The 21,115-nt window shown below is 39.4% G+C and overlaps 1 protein-coding gene across 2 annotated transcripts in view; it reads right to left on the bottom strand.

The window, feature by feature from the left end:
* Nucleotides 1-1,660: 1,660 nt before the first annotated feature.
* Nucleotides 1,661-21,115, bottom strand: part of NSUN3 (NOP2/Sun RNA methyltransferase 3) — a 28,573-nt gene continuing 9,118 nt past the window's right edge. Inside the window, exons 3-7 of one of the 2 annotated variants that reach the window (XM_077820575.1) lie at nucleotides 20,010-20,353; nucleotides 18,578-18,732; nucleotides 17,809-17,930; nucleotides 3,542-3,630; nucleotides 1,661-3,005 (exon numbers count right to left, since the gene is read on the bottom strand). In XM_077820575.1, the coding sequence (XP_077676701.1) occupies nucleotides 2,806-3,005; nucleotides 3,542-3,630; nucleotides 17,809-17,930; nucleotides 18,578-18,732; nucleotides 20,010-20,353 (910 nt within the window). In that variant the 3' untranslated portion in view covers nucleotides 1,661-2,805. Of the gene's footprint in view, nucleotides 3,631-17,808; nucleotides 17,931-18,577; nucleotides 18,733-20,009; nucleotides 20,354-21,115 lie in introns of both variants that reach the window. The other variant, XM_077820583.1, reaches the window with a different exon arrangement.

Here is a 21,115-nt window from a genome sequence, read left to right on the forward strand (position 1 = left end):
ACTCTTCTTGTTCCGTGCTTGTTTGCTGTCTTGCTGGAGGTCATTCTTGTAGACTGTGCTGACTAGTAATTGGCACTAGCGTGCTGGAGATCTGTGCTCAATGCATCCTATGCATGCCTGCCTAGTGCGAAGACATTTTCACGCTCACATTACCTGCTCTTGATTCCACAATGTGCCAAGAATGTGCTGATACAAGACTTGATAACGGTAATATAATTAATGCAAATCAACATGGATTTATGGAAAATAGATCCTGACAAACTAACTTGTAATATCATAAAAAAAGTTATCCAGTTTGGTTGATAAAGGTAATAGGGTTGATGCAATATACTTAGACTTCGGTAAGGTGTTTGACTTGGTACCTCATAACATTCTGATTAAAAAACGAGAGAGAGATGTAAAATTAACATGGCACACATTAAATGGATTTAAAATTGGCTAATGGATAGATCTCAAAATGGGAATTGTCATTGAGCAGATGTAGTTCCAGTGGGATCTGTTCTTTTCCCTACACTATTTTACATATTTATTGATCTTTTCCCCCAAACTATTTAACATATTTATTCATGACCTGGAAGTAAACATAAAATTATCACTGATAAAGTTTGCAGATGACACAAAACCTGGGGGGATGGTAAATAATGAAGAGCACAGCTGACTGATTCAGAGTGATCTGGATCGCTTTGTAAGCTGGGCGCAAGCAAACCATATGCATTTGACTATGGCTAAATGTAATTGTATACATCTAGGAACAAAGACTGCAGGCCATACTTACTGCATGGGGGACTCTATCCTGGCAAGCTGTGACTCTGAAAAAGATTTGGGAAGTGTGGTAGATAATCAAATGATCATGAGCTCCCAATGTGACATTGTGGCCAAAACAGCTAATGTGATCCTTGGATGCATAAATAGGGGATTCTCGAGCAAGGGCAGAGAGGTTATTTTACCTCTTATATTTGGTGTGACAGCTGCTGGAATACTGTGTCCAGTTCTGGTGCCCAGAAGGTTATTGATAAAATTGGATAGAGTTCAGGAAGATCCATGAGAATAATTAAAGGATTAGAAAACATGCCTTATAGTAATAGACTCAAGCAGCTCAACCTAAAGGTTAAAGGGTGATTTGATTACGGTCTGGAAGTATCTACCTGGGAAACAAATATTTAATAATGGGCTCTCCAATCTAGCAGAGAAAGGTATCAAATGATCCAATGGCTGGAAGTTGAAGGTAGCCAAATTCAGACTGGAAATAAGCTGCACATTTTTAACAGAGAGTAATTAGTCATTGGAAAAATTTACCAAGGGTCATTGTGGAGTCTCCATCACTGTCAAGGTTCCTTCCCCACTCTGAACGCTAGGGTACAGATGCAGGGACTTGCATGAAAACCTCCTAAGCTTACTTTTACCAGCTTAGGTTAAAACTTCCCCAAGGTACAAATTAATTTTACCCTTTGCCCTTGGATTTCCACTGCCACCACCAAACTTTATCTGGGTTCCTGAAAAAAAAAACGGAGTTTGGACACGTCTTTCCCCCCAAAATCCTCCCAACCCTTGCACCCCACTTCCTGGGGAAGGTTTGGTAAAAATCCTCACCAATTTGCATAGGTGTCCACGGACGCAAACCCTTGGATCTTAAGAACAATGAAAAAGCATTCAGTTTTCTTACAAGACGACTTTTAATAGAAGTAAAGGAATCACCTCTGTAAAATCAGGATGGTAGATACCTTACAGGGTAATTAGATTCAAAACACAGAGAATCCCTCTAGGCAAAACCTTAAGTTACAAAAAAGACACACAGATAGGAATATTCATTCTATTCAGCACAGCTATTTTCTCAGCCATTTAAAGAAATCATAATCTAACACATACCTAGCTAGATTACTTACTAAGTTCTAAGACTCCAATTCCTGTTCTGTCTCCGGCAAAAGCATCACACAGACAGACCCAAACACTTTGTTTTTCTCCCTCCTCCCAGCTTTTGAAAGTATCTCGTCTCCTCATTGGTCATTTTGGTCAGGTGCCAGCAAGGTTACCTTTAGCTTCTTAACCCTTTACAGGTGAGAGGATTTTTCCTCTGGCCAGGAGGGATTTTAAAGGTGTTTACCCTTCCCTTTATATTTATGACAATCACTGACCAATTTTAAATCAGGATTGGATGCTGTTCAAAAAGTTATGCTCTAGGAATTATCTTGGGGAAGTTCTATGGCCTGTGTTATACAGGAGGTCAGACTAGATGAGCACAATGGCCCCTTCTGGCCTTGGAATCTAGGAATAAGCATCTACTGGACCAAGGTCTCTCATCCTGTCCTATGGAGTGTAACATGTGACACCCTCATCTTCTTCCTTCATGCCCCAAGAGATCCAGTTTACCCTTGTTTACTCTCCATCATATTCTAGTGCAAGAAAACACTGGGGATAATTTTTCCTTTCTTCAGGGTTCTCTGACCCCTGAAACAGTTATTCATAAGCAAAAGGCAAAAGGTTAAAGTTTCCTTTACAGAAAACAATATAAAATGTGTGCATTGTACTTCGACTGCTTCCCTGATGTACAAAATGTCTCTGTAGACTAAATTCTTACATTGTATATCTGTCTTCCTGTCAACAAATTTTCATTATGAAAGTATTCTAGGATTTTTTTTTTTTTTTAACAAAACAACTTGTGTTTCTTTTTTCATTAGCAGGAATGCAAGAGCATCAGGTTTGACATACTGACTCCCTGGGACCACTTCAAAGCCAGCAGAGGTGAAAGAACTCTGCATCCTCTTGTGAAAGAGTAGTTAAGTTCTGTGCAGGTTTATTTTGTGCAGGTCAGTCACATGAGACCATGGCGAAGGTCCTGTCCACCTCAGGCAGGCACTGAAGATCCTCAGGCATTACTTTGTGAGGATAGGGAATGTTGTGTCTGATGGCCTCTAGCCAAAATTTCCTCTCTTCTTCACCGTACAGCAAGGTCTGTGCGAGTTGGCTGCTGCCCTTCACCCCAAAAGCAGATGCATTTCTGCCATGTCGTTATATAGAAGGTTAAGTCCTTTTGGAATATTCAAGATGAAACAATATATAAATAAGATATTATGGAAGCTTCGTGATCTGGAATACATTTGCCTCTGTAGACTTATACATTAATGGGCTCCACATGGGTCCAGATGCCAGAGGTTTGTGCAAGCAGATATAACTGCAGGCTTGGGCCATACTGGATATTGTCCTAGTCACAAATTAAACCTCAAATTTAATGATCGTTTGACAGCGTCTGGTATACCAGTTCACAACTCTAAATCCAGGCTACTTGGACAAATATTTGGCACAGATGCATGAGTACAGTGTATTAAAAATAAATAAGAATTTGTCAATATGGCTTACAAATGCCACCTAGACTACGTTTTTTTTAATTTAGCTACATACATAGGCCCCCATGCTTTCCCCCTTGCTGGAAGTACTAAAAGTTCATGTGGCTGGACACCAGCAACCAGAGTGAACTCATCGGAAATGACATTGGCCAGTTCACTTATATCTACAGGCAGAACATTACTGCAGGAGTTTAGGATATGACTGATTACGTCACTGTTTTCTGCCTTCGAGAGAGTGCACGTAGAATAGACTACAGATCCTCCAGGACACAAGGCTTTAATGGCAGACCTGTAAGTAACCAAAAAAACCCAAATTTAGATCTCTCAGAGTTATTAAACATAACCAAATGGGGGAGTAGGGGACCACCAAAAAAACCCCCAAAACACCACACCTACAGGAAATAAACCTTCATCAAATTGTCATAACTGAGCATTTAATTGATAATCAGGTAATTACCTGTGTTATGTTCTGCTCTCTCATTTAAGTGTGTATTTTCAAAGTACCCTATGATATTCTTAAAGGCATATAATAATTTACAAGTAGCATTTTAATATATGATTCCAAGCGTACTTCAGAATGATCATCTTACCAACGCTTAACCAGTACTCTTTGGACCTGATTTTCTAATGGGCATGCGCAACTGCAAGTGTTGTGATTGTGCATACAAACTGGGTGACAGAACATACAAATGGCCAGCTAAATACCTACCTGGCCATTTGCACATGCAGACACCAAAATGAACATGTAACTGGAGTAACAGCACAGAATTATTAGGCTTGCAGTTTGGCATGCATTTCTGCAAATCAGACTTACTGCTTTACTTGAAAGGTACCCTACTACTGTATCATCTTACAATCTCCCTATGATGGGTCAATAACTCTGTTTAGTAACATATTTTGGGGCTGATCCAGAAGCTTTTCCATGTATTTAACAGCTGCAGGATTGGGTCCTTAATCAGCAAATGCTTTGTCTAATCAAATGTCTCTAATTGCATGAAAGCTAAACGTTAAAATGCACAATCGCTCTGTTGACAAAAATAAAACCATAGCAATTACATACAATCTCAATGTTACAAATGGCATCTGTTATTTTTCTTCAACCTCCAAACACAAGAAAAAGAAACAGGGACCCTGTTTGCTTTCAATTAAAGCAGACATCTTATTAAGGGGGAGGAAAATACAACACAATAATTTCTTAAAACGCTGAAAGGAGATCTGTGAGGCACATTCAACTACCACAGAGTAAATGTTATGGGAGCAAGGGGAAAAAAGCCATGCTACAATACAACCTATTTTTTCCAATCCTGTAGCATTCTTCATACCTAGCATCCTTAAATGTTTAAGAGAGTGACTTTTGTTGGTAAAGCTGTTGTCCTAAAACCATCTCTCTTCTAGCAATTTTCACCCGAAAGGATCCTAAGAATGATTTAGAAACGGATATGTAAACAGATCACTTCAGTCACTACTGGAATATGGCCACCTCTGGGTGAAAACTGCCCACTTCAGTAGTTGGCAATACTAAACGCAAGTTTACTGAAGCATACCCTTCTCATTTGAAAAGGCAGCTGAATGCAATTAGTCAATGTGGAACAAAGTCCTCAACATTTCCAGAGGGCTATGCAAATATTAATGCATTTGAGTGGTCAGGACACAGTTTTATAGCTCCTCTGGAAGATTGCACCTGCAGAGGCAGCACTTTCTAGGACCACGCTGGCCTACTGACTCAGTCGTGATCCAGTAGGAAGAACACTGCCGCCGCCGCCGCCACCACCTAATCCTGTGTAACACCATGGTGTTCCTTCCAGGGATCTCCCGCAAAACAGGCTTAACCAGACCGTGCTTCACTTTTGAGATCTGATGGGATACGTCGTATTAGAATACATATTTAATCCGCAGAAGATATTTTGAAAAAGTGGGAGTCAGCGATGTATGATGTCTCTAAGAAACAGTTATAACAACGTGGGGATAAAGGGTTTCAACCATTTCTCTTTTAAAATACTGCTCTTGTAGTGTCATGGAAGAATAAAGTCATATTTTTGGTTTCCTGGCTTTTCATACAAAACATAATGATATTTATATCCTAGGAGCATACTTAAAACACTATTCAGCTAGATGCTTTGTTTGAAGAGGAAGTTAAAATGAGAGGTATAATTTCACTCTAGACCAATGGGGGGAGCTGTTCAGGGCAGCTCCCACTTGGCAGAAAAGTAATGCCACTTCGGAATGAGAACAGGTGGAGAAAGGAAACCGGACCTTGAAGAAAAGAACGGGCTTTCAACTTGATTGGGGGAGTTTCCCCCTTTATTGGTGAAACCTCAGTAAAGAGAAGCCCAATCCAAACCAGGTTCAGGATAAGTCAAGGGTTAGAGGAGCTCTGCAAGGAAAGGAAAGCCCTGCTCAAGGAAGCGAAGGAGGCACCAGAGAGAGCAACTCTTTCAGTGATTGTTATTACAGTAAAATTCTGTTCAGCTTCCCAAGTGAGTGGGTGTTGCTGAGTATTCCTGCCAACCCTCCTTTCTGTTCAGAGTGCAATATTCACTCCCTTCCTCCCACAAATCCTATTTAGATTTGTTACCAGAACGAACACATGGCTTCCTCTAGTTTAATCTAATGCAGTGCTAGCAAACCTGCCATTTCTGCACATCATTCTTAGCAGGAAAATAGGGACATGAAGCGCCCGTGCTGGCGCCAAACACACTGCGACTTCTCTGTCCTTTCTCTCTCACCCCACCCATTTGCCTCTTCACCCTCCTCTTCTCTCTGCATCTGTCTCCATTCTCTCACCATCCTATTGTCTGTAAAAGAAATGGGGCAATGTTTAGGCCAGCCAAGCCACCAGAGTGCACCTGGACGAGTGGAGCACAGCTCACTGGAAAGCAGGGCAGGCAGCCAGCAACACACATTTGACTCCACAAATAAGCATGTTGAGGGGAGTGCTGTAAATTAAGTAATATTCTTTCCTGCTTAAGGACAAGTTAGACCAGGTGCTTTAGTGCCTCTGTTGGCTGCCTGTTCTGCTTTGTTTTCATTCTAGCATTTGCAATTTATCTTTCTGAAAGGAGTTAGTTAAGGCTCAGTTGGTAGGACTGTTTTCTAATCCAAAAGACTTTGTGGTAAAGTCTCTCTTCAGAATTCAGGCTAATGTCTGACACTACAGCACAGTATTTTGAGAGGAGGTAGCACTGCTCACAGAGAACTCAGTCACTAAAAATCCAGTCCTGTCAGATGCTCAGTGCCCTCATCTACTGATACAATCAATGGCTGATCAAAAATAAAAATAAAAAAAGATAAGGCAGCGAAGGCACTTGTCACCTGTCATGAGGTGCTCTGCACCTTTAAGAAACGGGCTCCAAATCTACAGACGTAATAGCATAGTTCACTTATACATCTACTACTTATTTCTAAAAAAGTATGATTAAAATTGAAGCAATGTCTGGAGGGCCCTAAAAATACTTTGGTGAAAATGAAATTAAAGTACATTGCTTTAAAACAATCAGACTGCGATCATATTTGCTCCCAGCAATGCAGTTTCCTTTAATTATATTTCTTAAAACATCATAAGTCAACCTTTAGTAAAAACTTAACTATTAAAATATAAAACTAGTTACACTAATTGTGTTTTCAAAAATTTAAATCCAAGTTCATGTATTCACCATACCGGATTAAAAGTAGTATAAATTTGCACATAATTGAAATGGCTTGGAATTGAAGCTTTACTTCTTTATATTGAAGCCCTAGTTCAGTACAGGAGCGACTGCTACTTTAAGCCTTATTTTGACCTAAACTTTAAAGTAATCCAATATACATTCCTGTAAGACTATTTGTTTAAAAAGTCGTAAGAAAGACACCTGTGACTGCTTATTAACAAGGACGGACAATTGTTAACAGGAGACTCTGTAGTACTTTTGTTGCACGTAATATCCCCATTTTTGTTCTATAGACAAGAGAAACTGTTAATAGCACTAACATTAAAATGCCTACTAACAAATCACTGCTATCAAAAGATGACCTGCACAGCAGCCTGCAACGGCAGCTTCCTAGTTTGCCAAGTAGGTGCCTAAAATAATTACACTACTTCGGAAGAGCCAGCTTTTTGGGGCTTCAGAGGCTAATAAGCCGTTGAGCATGGAAATGTACCTATATTTAGGATGCTAAAGAGAGTAGCATGGTAAGTTACTGAGGCTCAATTTTATCCTTTAACACGCTTCATTCACAATTTCCAGGCCTACTCAGAGATATCCTCTTCCAGATAGCTACCACTCTCAGGTGAATAATGCACATCTGTAGGTGTATAGGAAGAGAAGCTGCAAAAGATGCCATTAGGTTTTATAACAGAAGGAGAACAAGCCGAGAAGGAAGGGAAGAGAGGCACTGAGGAAGAAAATAAAATGTTTAGAGGCAAAAATAAATCCTTCCCTGGGTGTCATATGTTACTTTACAAGATATCGGAATAGTACAATTTATGGGACCCACTGTGATATCAAATACTCACAACCATTTAATCATGTTTTCAATCACTAAAGGACTGGGACATGGCAAATTAGATTTGAGGGAGACTGGCAGATATGTCTGTGGAAGTTTGTGTGATGCTTGCCCACACTATTCATGGCTTAAATAGTGATATCAACATTGCTGGATAAATAATTACAATATTTCCAAGACAGACATATGTAATAGTCAGGGCATAGCTGTATACCATTTTTCAGATGGATGTTTAGCAAACCCAGGTACAACTCTAATGCAATTAAGAGGAGTGTAAATTCCTCTGTGGTAGAAATTATGCATTTACAAAGAATTCATTGTCACTCATTTTTTACTGAATATCTCTTTGGAGACAGATTTACTAACATGCATATTGAATTACAGCAGCCAGAGGTGGAAAAGACCTATTAAGGTCATCTAATCTGACCCCCTGCCAGTGCAGGGTTGATGGATGTGATTTTGAAAAACTACATCGTATTCTAACACATACTTAATGTTTTCTTTGGTCAAAGTCTCAAGATTCACATTAAATGTAACAGGAGAGGAAACTGACACTTAAAAATTAAATTAGAAATAAAGAAAAACAGAGCAATAAGATTACTTCAGTACCTCAAAAAATAAAAAGATCTGTTGTAGAGACATGCGTTCAATGACTCTAATACTTAAATGTCACAAAAACTTTGGCGTTATCTAATGCCAAAAGGTGGGCATTTCACACTAAAAGTAAATTAAACAATGTGATAGGCTGCCATTTTATCCCTTTTTTTAAAAAATGGCATTACAAACCCAGCCTTTTATAAAACAGACATATAAGTGGATATCAAAACAATATAATATTTCGTATTACCAATCCCACGTCCCCAGATGGCTCTTTCTGTGCATGATTATATGTTCTACATCTTTTTGGAAGGGTCAGTATTAATATCACTAATTTAACCATTTTCAGTGTTAAAAGAAAGATTATATGGGTTTCAGGGCAAGTTACAAAAAATGTAACATTTCAACAGTGCCATCTTTTGGTCACTAAGCAGAAAATTGATTTTTCTGGTTTTGATCAGGAAAAAAAAAAAGCAAAGAATCGCTTCTAAACCATTCATGCAGCAAAGAATCTGAAGTCACATTTAATTCATCCACACCCCTTCTCATTTGAGATGAATCAGACCATGCATTCCCCTCCCCCATTTCTTTAAAAATCAAACTGAGCCCAGTCCTCCCCAGAGTCATGTCAGTTATATCCCATAGTTTTTCCAAAATCAAGCTGTCAAGGCCAGGGAAATTCCATGTGTCTACAATACCTAATTCACAATATATTGTGATGACAGCAAGGCATGGGGATGGCGTGACATCAGTACAAGTATTCTCTCTGTGTCCCAAGCATGATGCTTTCCTCTCTCCTCATTACAGTGAGCTTTGCTGCCATATAGAGACAATGCTGTTCCAAACAATAATTAAGATAAAAAAAGAAATTATATCAAGTAATTTTTTTTAAAAAGGAAAATCTCACCTGTTTTGTTTTCCCCAGCAGCCTGAACACTTTGAAAGACAACAGGCCCCTATTATTCTGAGGCAAGCCTGGAGATGATCCTCTTGCTAACAGAGAGCTACTGTATGTCATTTATAACACCAGAAATACAGAAGCCCTGTAATAGAGGCCGACTACCTGTTTCCTTCTTGCTTGCATGCCGGTTTAACCATCAGAATTGTAACAATCAGCTGTGTAACATTCAGATATTTTATTTCCATATTAAATGTCACACCTGGTTTGCAAGTTCCCACTCTGGGTTTCCATGCTGCCATCATCACAAGTGGCAGTGCTATTTTTAGCAAGACAGCCCCTACCAGCAGGAGGCATTCCACATATGCCGCAGTCACAAAACTTAAATACTCTAGTCATGTAATCGTAATGGAAATGGCTTCTTCTCTTGCAAACTTTCAAATGCCTGAGCTGAATGAATGTTCTTTTTTATGCCAACAACTTAGTTCCCTAATTAAAAAACACCATGTTCGTTTACAGCCCAAGCAGCACTTCCTCAACAAGGGAAGGGAGAACAAAAGACTCACAAAATCTCCTAGGGACTTCATCCTGCAGCCCTAATTATTCCAGGCAGCACTACAGGTGGGATATTAAAAAGCCCCAAAGGGAGTTAGAGCTGGTCAGGAATTTTCTGACAAACAGATTTTCCTCAGAAAATGCCAATGTGTCAAACACAAAATGTTCAGTTTCAACAAAATTCCAATGAAACACATGCAGGCCTCTGTCACAAACTTGTCTGATTTCCTGCAAGCTTGCTTGAGGACCCTCGGCTTCCAGGGTCCACAGCTCTAAAGGAAATGGGTGACATGATGCATTACTGCAATAAGACACTCATATTTATGCTTCTAAGTCACATAGGGCCTTTGAAAATCCCTCTCTATAATGATCAATGTCAGGATTTTCTATAAGAAAAATTCATATGTATCCACTTAGCTATGCAGTCAGTTTTCACGTACAGTGAAACTTACAGTTTATAAGGATAAACTAGATTTTTCAGTCTTTTCATACTGAAAAACAAAGATGCTAACCTTCCATTCTTTTCTCTTTTTCTACTAAACTTAGGACAAGTGAAAAGCAGCAAACTGACACCCCAGGAGACTGAAAACTCCACGGTACAATCCTGCCCACGTGCTCTATCCATGCACTGAAACACCACCGCTGACACCCATGGGTATATCAACACAGCAATTAAAACCCCGCGGCTGGCACGTGCCGGCTGACTCAGGCTCCCGGGGCTCAAGCTCAGGGGCTGTTTAACTGTGGTGTAGATATTCAGACTTGAGCTGGAGCCCAGGCTCTAGAACCCCGCAAGGTGGGAGCGTTCCCAAGCTTTTAATTGCTGTGTAGATGTACCCCATACATTTTGTGCACCCTCCAGATGCGTTCAGTTCTTGGCCTCTCTGCTGAGACTAACAGTAGTGCCAAATTAATGCCAATTATGATATTTTTGTGACAAACACACACTTGTTCATTAGGAAATTAACCAATTCCTATTTAAACACATCACTGAATGGCCTTTAGACAGTAATACTGTAGCTTTGATGTCACTCCTGACTTCAGCTGGACTTGAATGGAAGGGCTAAAGGTGAAGAGCCCTGTATCCAACTGCTACTCTCTTGAGCTACTCAAACCACTGAGATACAGACCTTGTGAAATATATTTATTTTCTGGAGTAAATTCACTGCTGTTAATTGACACTTATAGTAGTTTTACCCTGGCTACACTGGGGTTTGTGCTGGTGCAGATACACTGATGACAGTTCGCTGATGGCTAAAATAAGAGCAAATCCCCACTGGAGATAAGACCTTATCTGGTTAACTGAGTGAAAGATGACTTCAAGAGGACTACTCATTTGCTTAAAATTAAGGACATGCTTAAGTGGTTTACTGCATGAGGACCATAGCCATCATCTGATCAAAGAGGGACAACTAACTGTAAGGAAAGGCTGGTGTGAAACGGATACAGTAGAACCGCAGAGTTAATGAACACCAGAGCTACAAACTGACTGGTCAATCACACACCTAAAATGGAACCAGAAGTACATAATCAGGCAGCAGCAGAGACAAAAAAAAAAAGAGCAAATACAGTACAGTACCGTGTAAAACAAACTACTAAAAAAATAAAGGGAAAGTTTAAAAAAATATTTGACAAGCATATTTCTGTGCTTGTTTCATTTAAATTAAGATGGTTAAAAGCAGCATTTTTCTTTTGCGTGGTAAAGTTTCAAAACCTGTATTAAGTGAATGTTCAGTTGTAAACTTTGGAAAGAACCATGTTTTGTTCAGAGTTATCAATATTTCAGAGTTACGAAGAGCCTCCATTCCCAAGGTGTTCGTAATTCTGAAGTTCTACTGTACATGTAATCAGAGAAATCGTGTGACCCTCTTTAGCAACATATGAAAGAAGAGTTCAATCTCTGTACAAAACACTAGAAGGCAGCAACAAATAGCAAGACTTTTTTTTAAAAAACAAGAGGCTTACAAAAAATGTGAAAGTGAAAAAAAAACAGTTTTTCTCTTAAGTTTAAATAAAGCATCAGGTGAAATACTCACCTTAGTTAGGACCGGGTTTAGTGATCTGTGTACCTTGTACTGCCCAATGCAATTAAATGAGTGAGTTATAACTCCCAGAAAAAAAGATCAGAAATTAAAACAGTCAACCTCTTCTGCATTACTGGATGCTGCTCTAGTAAAATAAAGTATTTTACCTATTCACATAGAGACAGAAAATCCATCTCCCCTCTGTCTGAACAGAAAGCACGATAAAAAATGACAATGAGTGGAAAGAAGCACTGTAGTTTATTTCCAATCTTGTTAAGAAAATTCACCACCTCAATGGAAACGTGCAAATAACCTAGAAATTTTGAGGGGGGAAATATATCTGGTAATGTACAACATTTACTACATATTAAATGCCCTTTTTCATTAAAAATGAATAAATTCTTCAGTGAGACCACATCACTATTTTTCAACTGCTGGAGAAAGCAGATAAACATATAATAGCTGTGTTTTGAAAAGCAGTAGTCTGCTCATTCTCTTTCAGAGGAAAGAACATTTTCAAAAGGCTGGACTCAAGGGGACAGTGCAGGTTAGGTGGTATATTAGGTTACCGTACTAGAGATTCACCTGGAGAACGGTGCTGAAAATCCTATCTTATGGCACATGGGCAAATGATGAACTCATCCTAGTCCACTCATTTGTGTAGATCTCTAAGCCACTATTTAGCAATCTCTGCTCAGGAGAAGCCTAAGACTGAAGCAGCAAGAGTAACACAGACCAGAAGCTTTGTGAGGAAGCTTGTGCAGCATTTACCTATTCGTACCTGCATTTACCTAATGCTATTAATTCCCTATTTTTCTGAATTCACTCTTTTAAGTGAAAGCATGTGTATGCAAACTTACAGAAACAAGAAGTACAAGTGGTTTTGGTAACCTCCTGGCTTCCAAAAAGAGAGGCTAACCGAAACCATTTAAAATACCATATGATTACCAACATTCCTACTAACATTGAAGTTATATATACACACAGGCACATACACAATACTGCACTACAGCACTTCCGTTGCACAACAGTAATACTAAAAATACATATTATGGAGTACCTGCCACAGTTCCAGAGTTAGGGTTGAATACTGTACTGCAATTCAAACACTTCATTACATACAAAGAATACAGCGTGTCCTCTCCAAAATTTCAGCTCTTATCCTGAATACAAGATGAATTTTCCAGAAGTTTACAAATAAATCAATGAGTGACTTAAAATTAAAATAAGACCTTTAAGAAATTTAGCATTCTCTGTCAAAACATTTTTCGAACAATCTGAATAAGACAGACTCTTCAAACTTCCAATATAGTTAAAATGCACTGAAATCCTGATCATTGGCTACATTTTTAAAAGGATTACCAATCAATTTTGGCCCAAACAACCTTAGCTCTGCTGTGCAATGACATCATTAAGAAAAAGGGGTGGGGGGGGGGAATCATATTTGCCTTTAAAAATCAGTTCTCTCATCTGGGCCTGCAAACACTACTATACAGTAATCATAATTGTATGGTCATTACAAGTTGTTACTACAAGGAGGAGTTACAATTGTTTGGCTCTGCATTTCTATACCTTAATTTGAAAGTTGATTAAAAAAAAAAATCACAAATTTTGAGCCAAATTTGATCTCACAGTATTAATTTATTTAATTTGCATTTCATCCATTTTATTATTATTCTCTTTCCTTCTATAGTTCATAATTACCGCTAAACAATGTAAATGCTCAGCCTTTACATAGAACTAATTAATCCTAATAAAATCTCTGAAGCAGGTAGGTATTTATCCCTGTTTTACAATTTGGGAAACTGAGGCAGACACTTTAAACAACTTGCTCAAGATCAATGGAAAAGTCTCTATCGAGACAGGATTTGAACTCAGTTCCACACAAGCTGTCAGAACAAGTAATTGACAATGAGTAGACCAGTATTCTCTTATTATTGCTGCCACTGAATTGCTGACCCACCTTGCACAAGTCACTTAGCTTCTCCCTGACACTGTTTCATCCTTTTTCTTGATGGGGTGTTGTGAGAATTCATTAGTGTTTGTAAAGCATCCTGAGATAAAAGATACTATAGAAATCCAAAACATTATTAAACCATTTACTGAACTCACTGAGACTATGCACACGCTTAACTACCTTGCTGAATTAGGCTCTTAATCCTTGACATGCCCCTGACAACAGGAGCCTAATAAAAATGATTTACTCTCTAAATTCCAAAATCCAGACAAGTGAAAAATTACAGTGCATATGTTGTTGAATTTACAGTCTGATTGAGCCCATTGGAAGGAAAGATATATTAATATTTTTCTACTGGAAGTTACAGATCAAAAATATATTGTCCTCACAAATCCAAATGTTTGTTGCTGCTACTGTTTGAGGCTAGTTCACTGCACATTCAGCAGATGTGATGTTTTTCTCTTCTGGATTTAGGGATAACTGTATTCAATATAATTGGGGGTGACAGGCACTTTTTTGGCTTGCTTTTAAAAACCAGGTTCCTGCTGTCAAGAGTTTTCTACATCAGGATTATAATCCAGAATGATTTATACAAATTTGGAAAATTTCAGTGAATGATGTATGCTTCCTTTTGCTAGAAGTTCACAAATTAGATTTTACATGTCAAATATTGAAAAGAGAAAACCGAAGGAGGTCAGTGTTTCAAATGTGATTGATTTCTTCAAAGGAAATGGGTGACATGATGCATTACTGCAATAAGACACTCATATTTCTGTTATCAATCATAGGTTTCTGGAAGGCCTTTTTTCTCTGGAAGTCATGCAAAAGTATCTTACACTGTTCCTATGGAGCCCTCCATAAAAAAACACTCTTTAAAAAAAAACGTTACTTTATTCCTCTCTCAATTTGCCTTGACAGCTGGATACTTCTGAAGTGAATCATTGTGCGCATTTAAAAGTTTAGTGTTTGATCAATAGCTATAAAACAATACACAGCTGCAGAAACTATTTTTTGGAAAGAAAAATAATTCTTCTTTAACCCAGCTCCAAAACATGTTCATTTTATTATACTGTATTGCATTATTTAATTGTTCATTTAATCTTTTAAAAATTATTTTCTAACACACATATACAAGGACAACAGTTGTATTAATAGTAAACCAATAGGAAAAAATATTAATTTTCATGTGGTTGGAGGCAAAAACTAAATTGCTGCTAAAATAATAAACTTTCAGGACTATTCCTTTTTCAACAAAATATAGTCAAACCAAATCTGAAAGGTATTGTCAAGGCTGAATCCCCACTCTGTCACTCCGAGTGCAGAAAGTGAGGGCCCGCAAGGATTCTAAAAATTAACACTTGCCACTCCGGGCTTGTATTAAACTCCCAAGGTTACAGCTTTTCTCTGGCCTGGACTTGGTAAACGCTGTCACCACCCAAATGCAAAAAAATCCCTTGGACTCAGGAAGGAGCATTTGGGAATTCCTCCCTGTGGGGTACCTTCAAGCCCTTTCACACGTACACACACCTCTGGGGAAGAGCTGAGAAAGACAACAAAGGAAATTAGCTGTTACCACCAGCTAATCAAACAGCATATGCACAAATCTCTTAGGACACCAAAAATCCAATCCTGTTCCTAAAAAGGGTGAATTTTATTAAAAACAGAAAGAAAGAAAATACATCTGGAACTTAGGCTTTTGCTAGATTTTAAAAGAGCAATTCCAAAAGTCAAGCACCCAAAATAGCTTTCTTGGGGGTTCAGTTTAAAGGTTACAACCAAACAAAAGCATCTGGGGTTAGCACAGAGGAATCCACAAGCCAATAAGAAATAACCCTAATCGCATCTTTTTAGACATTTCCTAATCTTCCTTACATATCGGCGGCTCCAGCTAAGTAGGTTCCAGGTATAAATTGATAATCTATAACAGGGGCGGGCAAACTTTTTGGCCTGTGGGCCACATCGGGTTTCTGAAATTGTATGGAGGGCTGGTTAGGGGAGGCTGTGCCTCCCCAAACAGACAGGCATGGCTCAGCCCCTGCCCCCTACCCGACCCCCACGCTTCTCGCCCCCGACAGCCCGGACTCCCCGCCTTAACTGCCCCCCACCACCCCATTCAACCCCCCCCTCCTTCCTGACTGCCCCCTCCTGGACCCCTGCCCCATACACACCCTCCACTCCCTGTCCCCTGACGGCCCCCCGCCGCCCCATCCAACCCCTCCTCTCCTTCTTGACTGCCTCCCCGGGACCCCTGCCCCCATTCAACTCCCGTTCCCCACCCTCTGAGTGCCCCGACCCCTATCGACGCCCCTGACCACCCCCTGCCCTCTATCCAACCCCCCCGTGCTGCTCCCTGCCCCCTTGCCACACTGCCTGGAGCACCAGGACAGGCAGCCGCGCCGTGCAGCACAGAGCATCGGTCAGGCTGGGCTCGGCAGCCCCCCTGCCCAGAGCATTGCACCGCAGGGCGGCATGGCTGCAGGGGAGGGGGGACAGTGGGGGAGGGGCTGGGGGCCTCCCAGGCCAGGAGTTCAGGGGCCGGGCAGCATGGTCCCACGGGCCACATGTGACCCGCGGGCCATAGTTTGCCCACCTCTGATCTATAATCATAACTGGCTTAAAGCTGCTTACAGCATTACTGCTCCATGTCCCTGAAGCCCAGAGAACACCAAAGGGAAAGTTTCTTTTCCAATTTTAAAAAGTTCTACCTTCCCATTGGCTCTTTTGGTCAGGTGCCCACTACTTTTCTTTTACCTGTGGGCTTGTTAACCCTTTACAAGTAAAGCAAGCAGAGAACAGACCAAGAGGGATTTTACAGCTAACTGGCTGGCTGGGTGTCCATCAAAGGGAGCTACTCTCCACCCCATGTATCACAGGTATTGTGGGGAAGCTTGCATTGCTGTTTCTCATGCTCTGGATAAAGAAAGGGCTTCAGTTTTCTATACTGCTGGCCTATATAACCTTGTAGAGGAATGAAATTCCTTTTCAAGTAAAATGTATAGCAAGCCTGATTTCGATTAAATTGCAAATTTTTACATAAACACTACAATTTGTATTGCTGTTTAACCTCTTATTTATAGGCATGTGCCTCAAACCCTGTAAAGCTATAACAATTGCACAGCAGCAGCAGACAAGCTAAAAACTTATGGTTCAAGCCTACAAACACATGCGCTCACATGGGTAAACCTACTGAGTTCGTGTATGTAAGTGTGGACAACATTGGGCCCTTATGCTCCTCCTGGAAACAGTCCAAATAACACAAACAGAGAGGCAGAACAATCAGAGATCTAGTGTGACAACTCTAGTGATAACCATCACTGACTGGCATGTTTGTCATCAAATTAGTCTAAAAGTGAACTTCAAGTGATAATTCTGCTGAAAAGTAACAGAGAAAAATGCCTGATCAGAATTTCCACGATTGGACATGGATTCAGACCATTTCACTGAAAGTGGACATGGATTCTTGCTGGGTAAGCAGGCATTATAAAATGGTTTTTAAAAACAATTATAAACCATACTTAAACCTCTGCTTAAAACAGGGAATACGGCCAGAATCAAAAATACCTCTAAAGCCACAATGAACTTTTTAGGTGCTCCCTCTGTGTTTGTTTCTGTACCATAGCAGGGTGTTTTGAATCATTCTGCAAATGAGGCAAGTATTAAATGAAGATGCACTCTTAATGAAGTCAATAGAATGGCACGTACTGTACGTCAGTTGATGATTTGGACCCTGGTGTTTGTATTGCAGTTCTACATTTAAATGATTCTTCATTAACTCTTATCGAACTTTAAAATTTAACAACATTACAGACTGTAGCACATTCTGCACTTACAGAGTAGGAGGAGTACTGTACATGAAACTTGGATTTGGTTGTTACACATACCGAATCTTGCCACAATATTATTTAATTTAATCACAAGAAAGCTTCTTTAACAGCTTTTCTTTCCACTTCTCACCTTAATAGCTGAACCTGTAGAGCAGACAACTCCTTCCTTTGGATGAGTCTAAGTGTAGCCTGCTGAATATCAGAAGAGAATAACCAACTTCTGTCATTTGAACACGGAGCATCCAGCAGTACCTGTACAGCCAGTGAGTAAAAGAATGAACAAAAGTATTACCTGTAAAGAAGTTAACTATCTGTGCAATGCATCCTATTCGAAAGTATTGGAATATAATTTCTGTAGAAAATTTACAGCATCATTTTTTGCATTTTAGAAGCGTGAAAAAACAACCAGTTTAAAACATTTTACTGTTTTTGTGCATTTCTGAGACCAACCACACCCTATTTACTGCACCATGAATACCATAAATATTATTATAATTATCACCTGAATAGCTCCCACCCTTGATCTCCCTTGCTTATTCACCTATTTAAATGTTACAGAGTACTAACTGCTGTGCATTATTCATAATTCAATGTGATGAGTCAATAAGCAACATCATGTAACATATGCTCAAACACACATGCACGAAGTCTCAACAGTTCAAAGTTTCAGGTATGCAGAAAACATCTGGTCAACTCAGTAGACTCCTCCCAGACAAATAAGAAGGACCATCAAATGGAGAATAAGTTTTAACAATAAAAAGTTTCATCTTCCCTTCATGAGCATTTCATGGGACATGGTCAAACAGCTACAGATTACAGGTTACAGTAGGAAAGGAAGGAACAGAACAATAAAAGTATCATTTTAATTCCATCAGCCTGTCAATACATAATGGTTCTACCTTGTCGTACAATTCAGGATGGAGATCTCCCATCTGTCTCCCATCCAGTTCAGAGAGAGTAATTAAATTCATCAGGGGCTCTGGGATGAAGGATTCTAGTGTCTGCTTCAGCCACCTTGATCTCAGACTATCATACTCATTACAGCGAAGATGACCTAAACACAAATTAACTAGAATCAGTGCTCTTAAATTTTTATCCATATTAGAAGTTACAATTACGGATGTTTCAGTATTTCCCTGGGATTGTCAGAGATTATAACGTGTGTGCTTATATTACTGCACATTCTACAACACTGACGGATTTTTATAAACTTTCAACATGCTCCTAAAAGGTGATCCATAAATATTTAGTAATAAATACCTACAGAGTGGAAAACTTTCACAGTAAAACAAACTTAAAATGGTAACCCATATTCAAAGAGCAGTGGTATGAGTATTTTTCTGAGATCTTTCTACTGCTATGAGGAGGATACATGTCATTTTTTAATTCATCACAAGCTTGGTCCTCATCTTATGTTCCCAAACAAAGCATTTCAACTCCTCACCTACCAGAGGCTGGTAACCTACTTGTACTGACATAAACACAGTTGCTTTTTTTATTTCTAGTCCTATAGCCATGACAATTACCCATTTAGATTAAACCTTGCTGTATACAGGCATTGCACAGAATCTCATTTTCCTCCTGCTCTTGCCCTTAGATACTCAATACTCCCATTCATTTTCCTTGCCTTTAGTCCCTCATGACACCACAAGAACCATAGCAGGCTGTGGATATGACCTATGTATACCATAACACGCACTCTCTTTCGGTTGAAATCGTCCTCCTAAAGCTTATTAATTACCTTTGCCAACAATCTGATCACCTTACAGCTAAGGTGTAGAACAACCCCCGGCACAAGTACTCCCTTCTCCAAAGATTCTCACTCTGCTAAATGAACTTGGACCCATCCCTTTTATGCACCATCTACACACCCTGAGATTGCTTTATGTTCTTGTCCAGCCAACCCTGTGCAATTAACATACCGTATTATCACAAAGATGTAAAAATATTTGACACTTGGAAAAAGCTTGTTTTCCTGCACTAAGAACTCTGATTAACTTACAGTTACAGGAACGTGCTTGGCAGCAGTACACAATACACAGAGTACATTCTAGACAGGAAGAAAAAGCAGCACCACTTGGTTTTTCAATCTGCATTAATATGAAGCCCATTTACGTAGTCACATGTCCAAGTTTTTGTCCTTACTAATACTAGGACAAACTGACTTCACAATATTCTGATTTCAACAATCTGAATCTACTGAGTACAGCATCCCTTTTAAACTAAATTTTAATCTCACAACATACACAAACATGCCTTCTAATAACTTTGATAACTGCTCCTGGAACCTGATTTCTGTATTTTAATTGGCACAACAATAAAATACATTACCTGGCCAGGCACACTGCAGCATAGCTATTGATTTACCGCCTGGAGCAGCACACATATCCAAAATCCTTTCCCCATCCTTTATTTCCAATGCCAGCACCGGCAGAAGTGAAGCAGCATTCAGCAGATAATATTCCTTGAGTTTACCAATCTGGTGTTTTTGTGCAGGGAATCTTCCAGGAGTTCTACTGATGTAACATTTTAATGATCCTGGGAGATAGGGTAAGGTTTCCTGAAAGAGACTACGATACCCCTTCAAACGCAAGTTGTTCTTCAGTTCAGAGGAAAAGCTGAATTTATTAAGCAGAACAGCATATTGCCAGCACAATGGTGATGTGAGCACCTCCCTGGAGGTTTAAAAAGGAAAAACAAAGCAGAGTTATATTTAATAAGTGGCAGGTTACAGTTAAGTTTCCATAACATAGCAAGCCCTTCATCTCAGGGAATTAGAGCAAACACCACAGCTAGGTTTTGTGCTCGCCCACAGTTATGGTATTTTAAGTGTGTTCCGGTGGTTTGAGCCTATTTCCACAGGTTAATTATGAATTATGTAATGAAGAATTTCCTTCTATAGTTTTAAATGTGTTACTTTTCAATTTCATGAAATATCCCTTTGTTCTCATGTCAAGAGAAAGGATAAATAGGGATACTTGGTTTACCTCCATTATTGTTATATACAGGAACTCAGGAGTGTACAAACATAGAGAAGCTGTGAACTCATTTGTAAACAAGACAGAAACAAAAAACCCTAATGCTGCTCCGAATTAATCTTTCACCTTGCTTTTTTAAATCAACCCTTCATGTGTTCTTTAATAACCAATGTATAATACTGTGGCTCTCAGAAATAAAAGGTATTTTGCTCCATACTAAAACTTGTCACATAGTAAATGGTCTCTGCAAATAACGAAATTTTCATGTCTGAAATCGGGGGCTGGGGGAGGGAGGGGAGTTTAATGCATTTGGTTTTCACTGAAAAGGATAACAGCGTTTGCTGATTTGGAATCCTTTTTGCATTCTTTGAAAAAAATAAAACCAACAGGGCTTTGTTAGCGTTTACATTTTGGGAGACATAAGTCAAATAATGGACTGATCTGACTGATACTGACTAG

Source organism: Eretmochelys imbricata, chromosome 1 (assembly GCF_965152235.1).
Source record: "Eretmochelys imbricata isolate rEreImb1 chromosome 1, rEreImb1.hap1, whole genome shotgun sequence".
NCBI lineage: Eukaryota > Metazoa > Chordata > Testudines > Cheloniidae > Eretmochelys > Eretmochelys imbricata.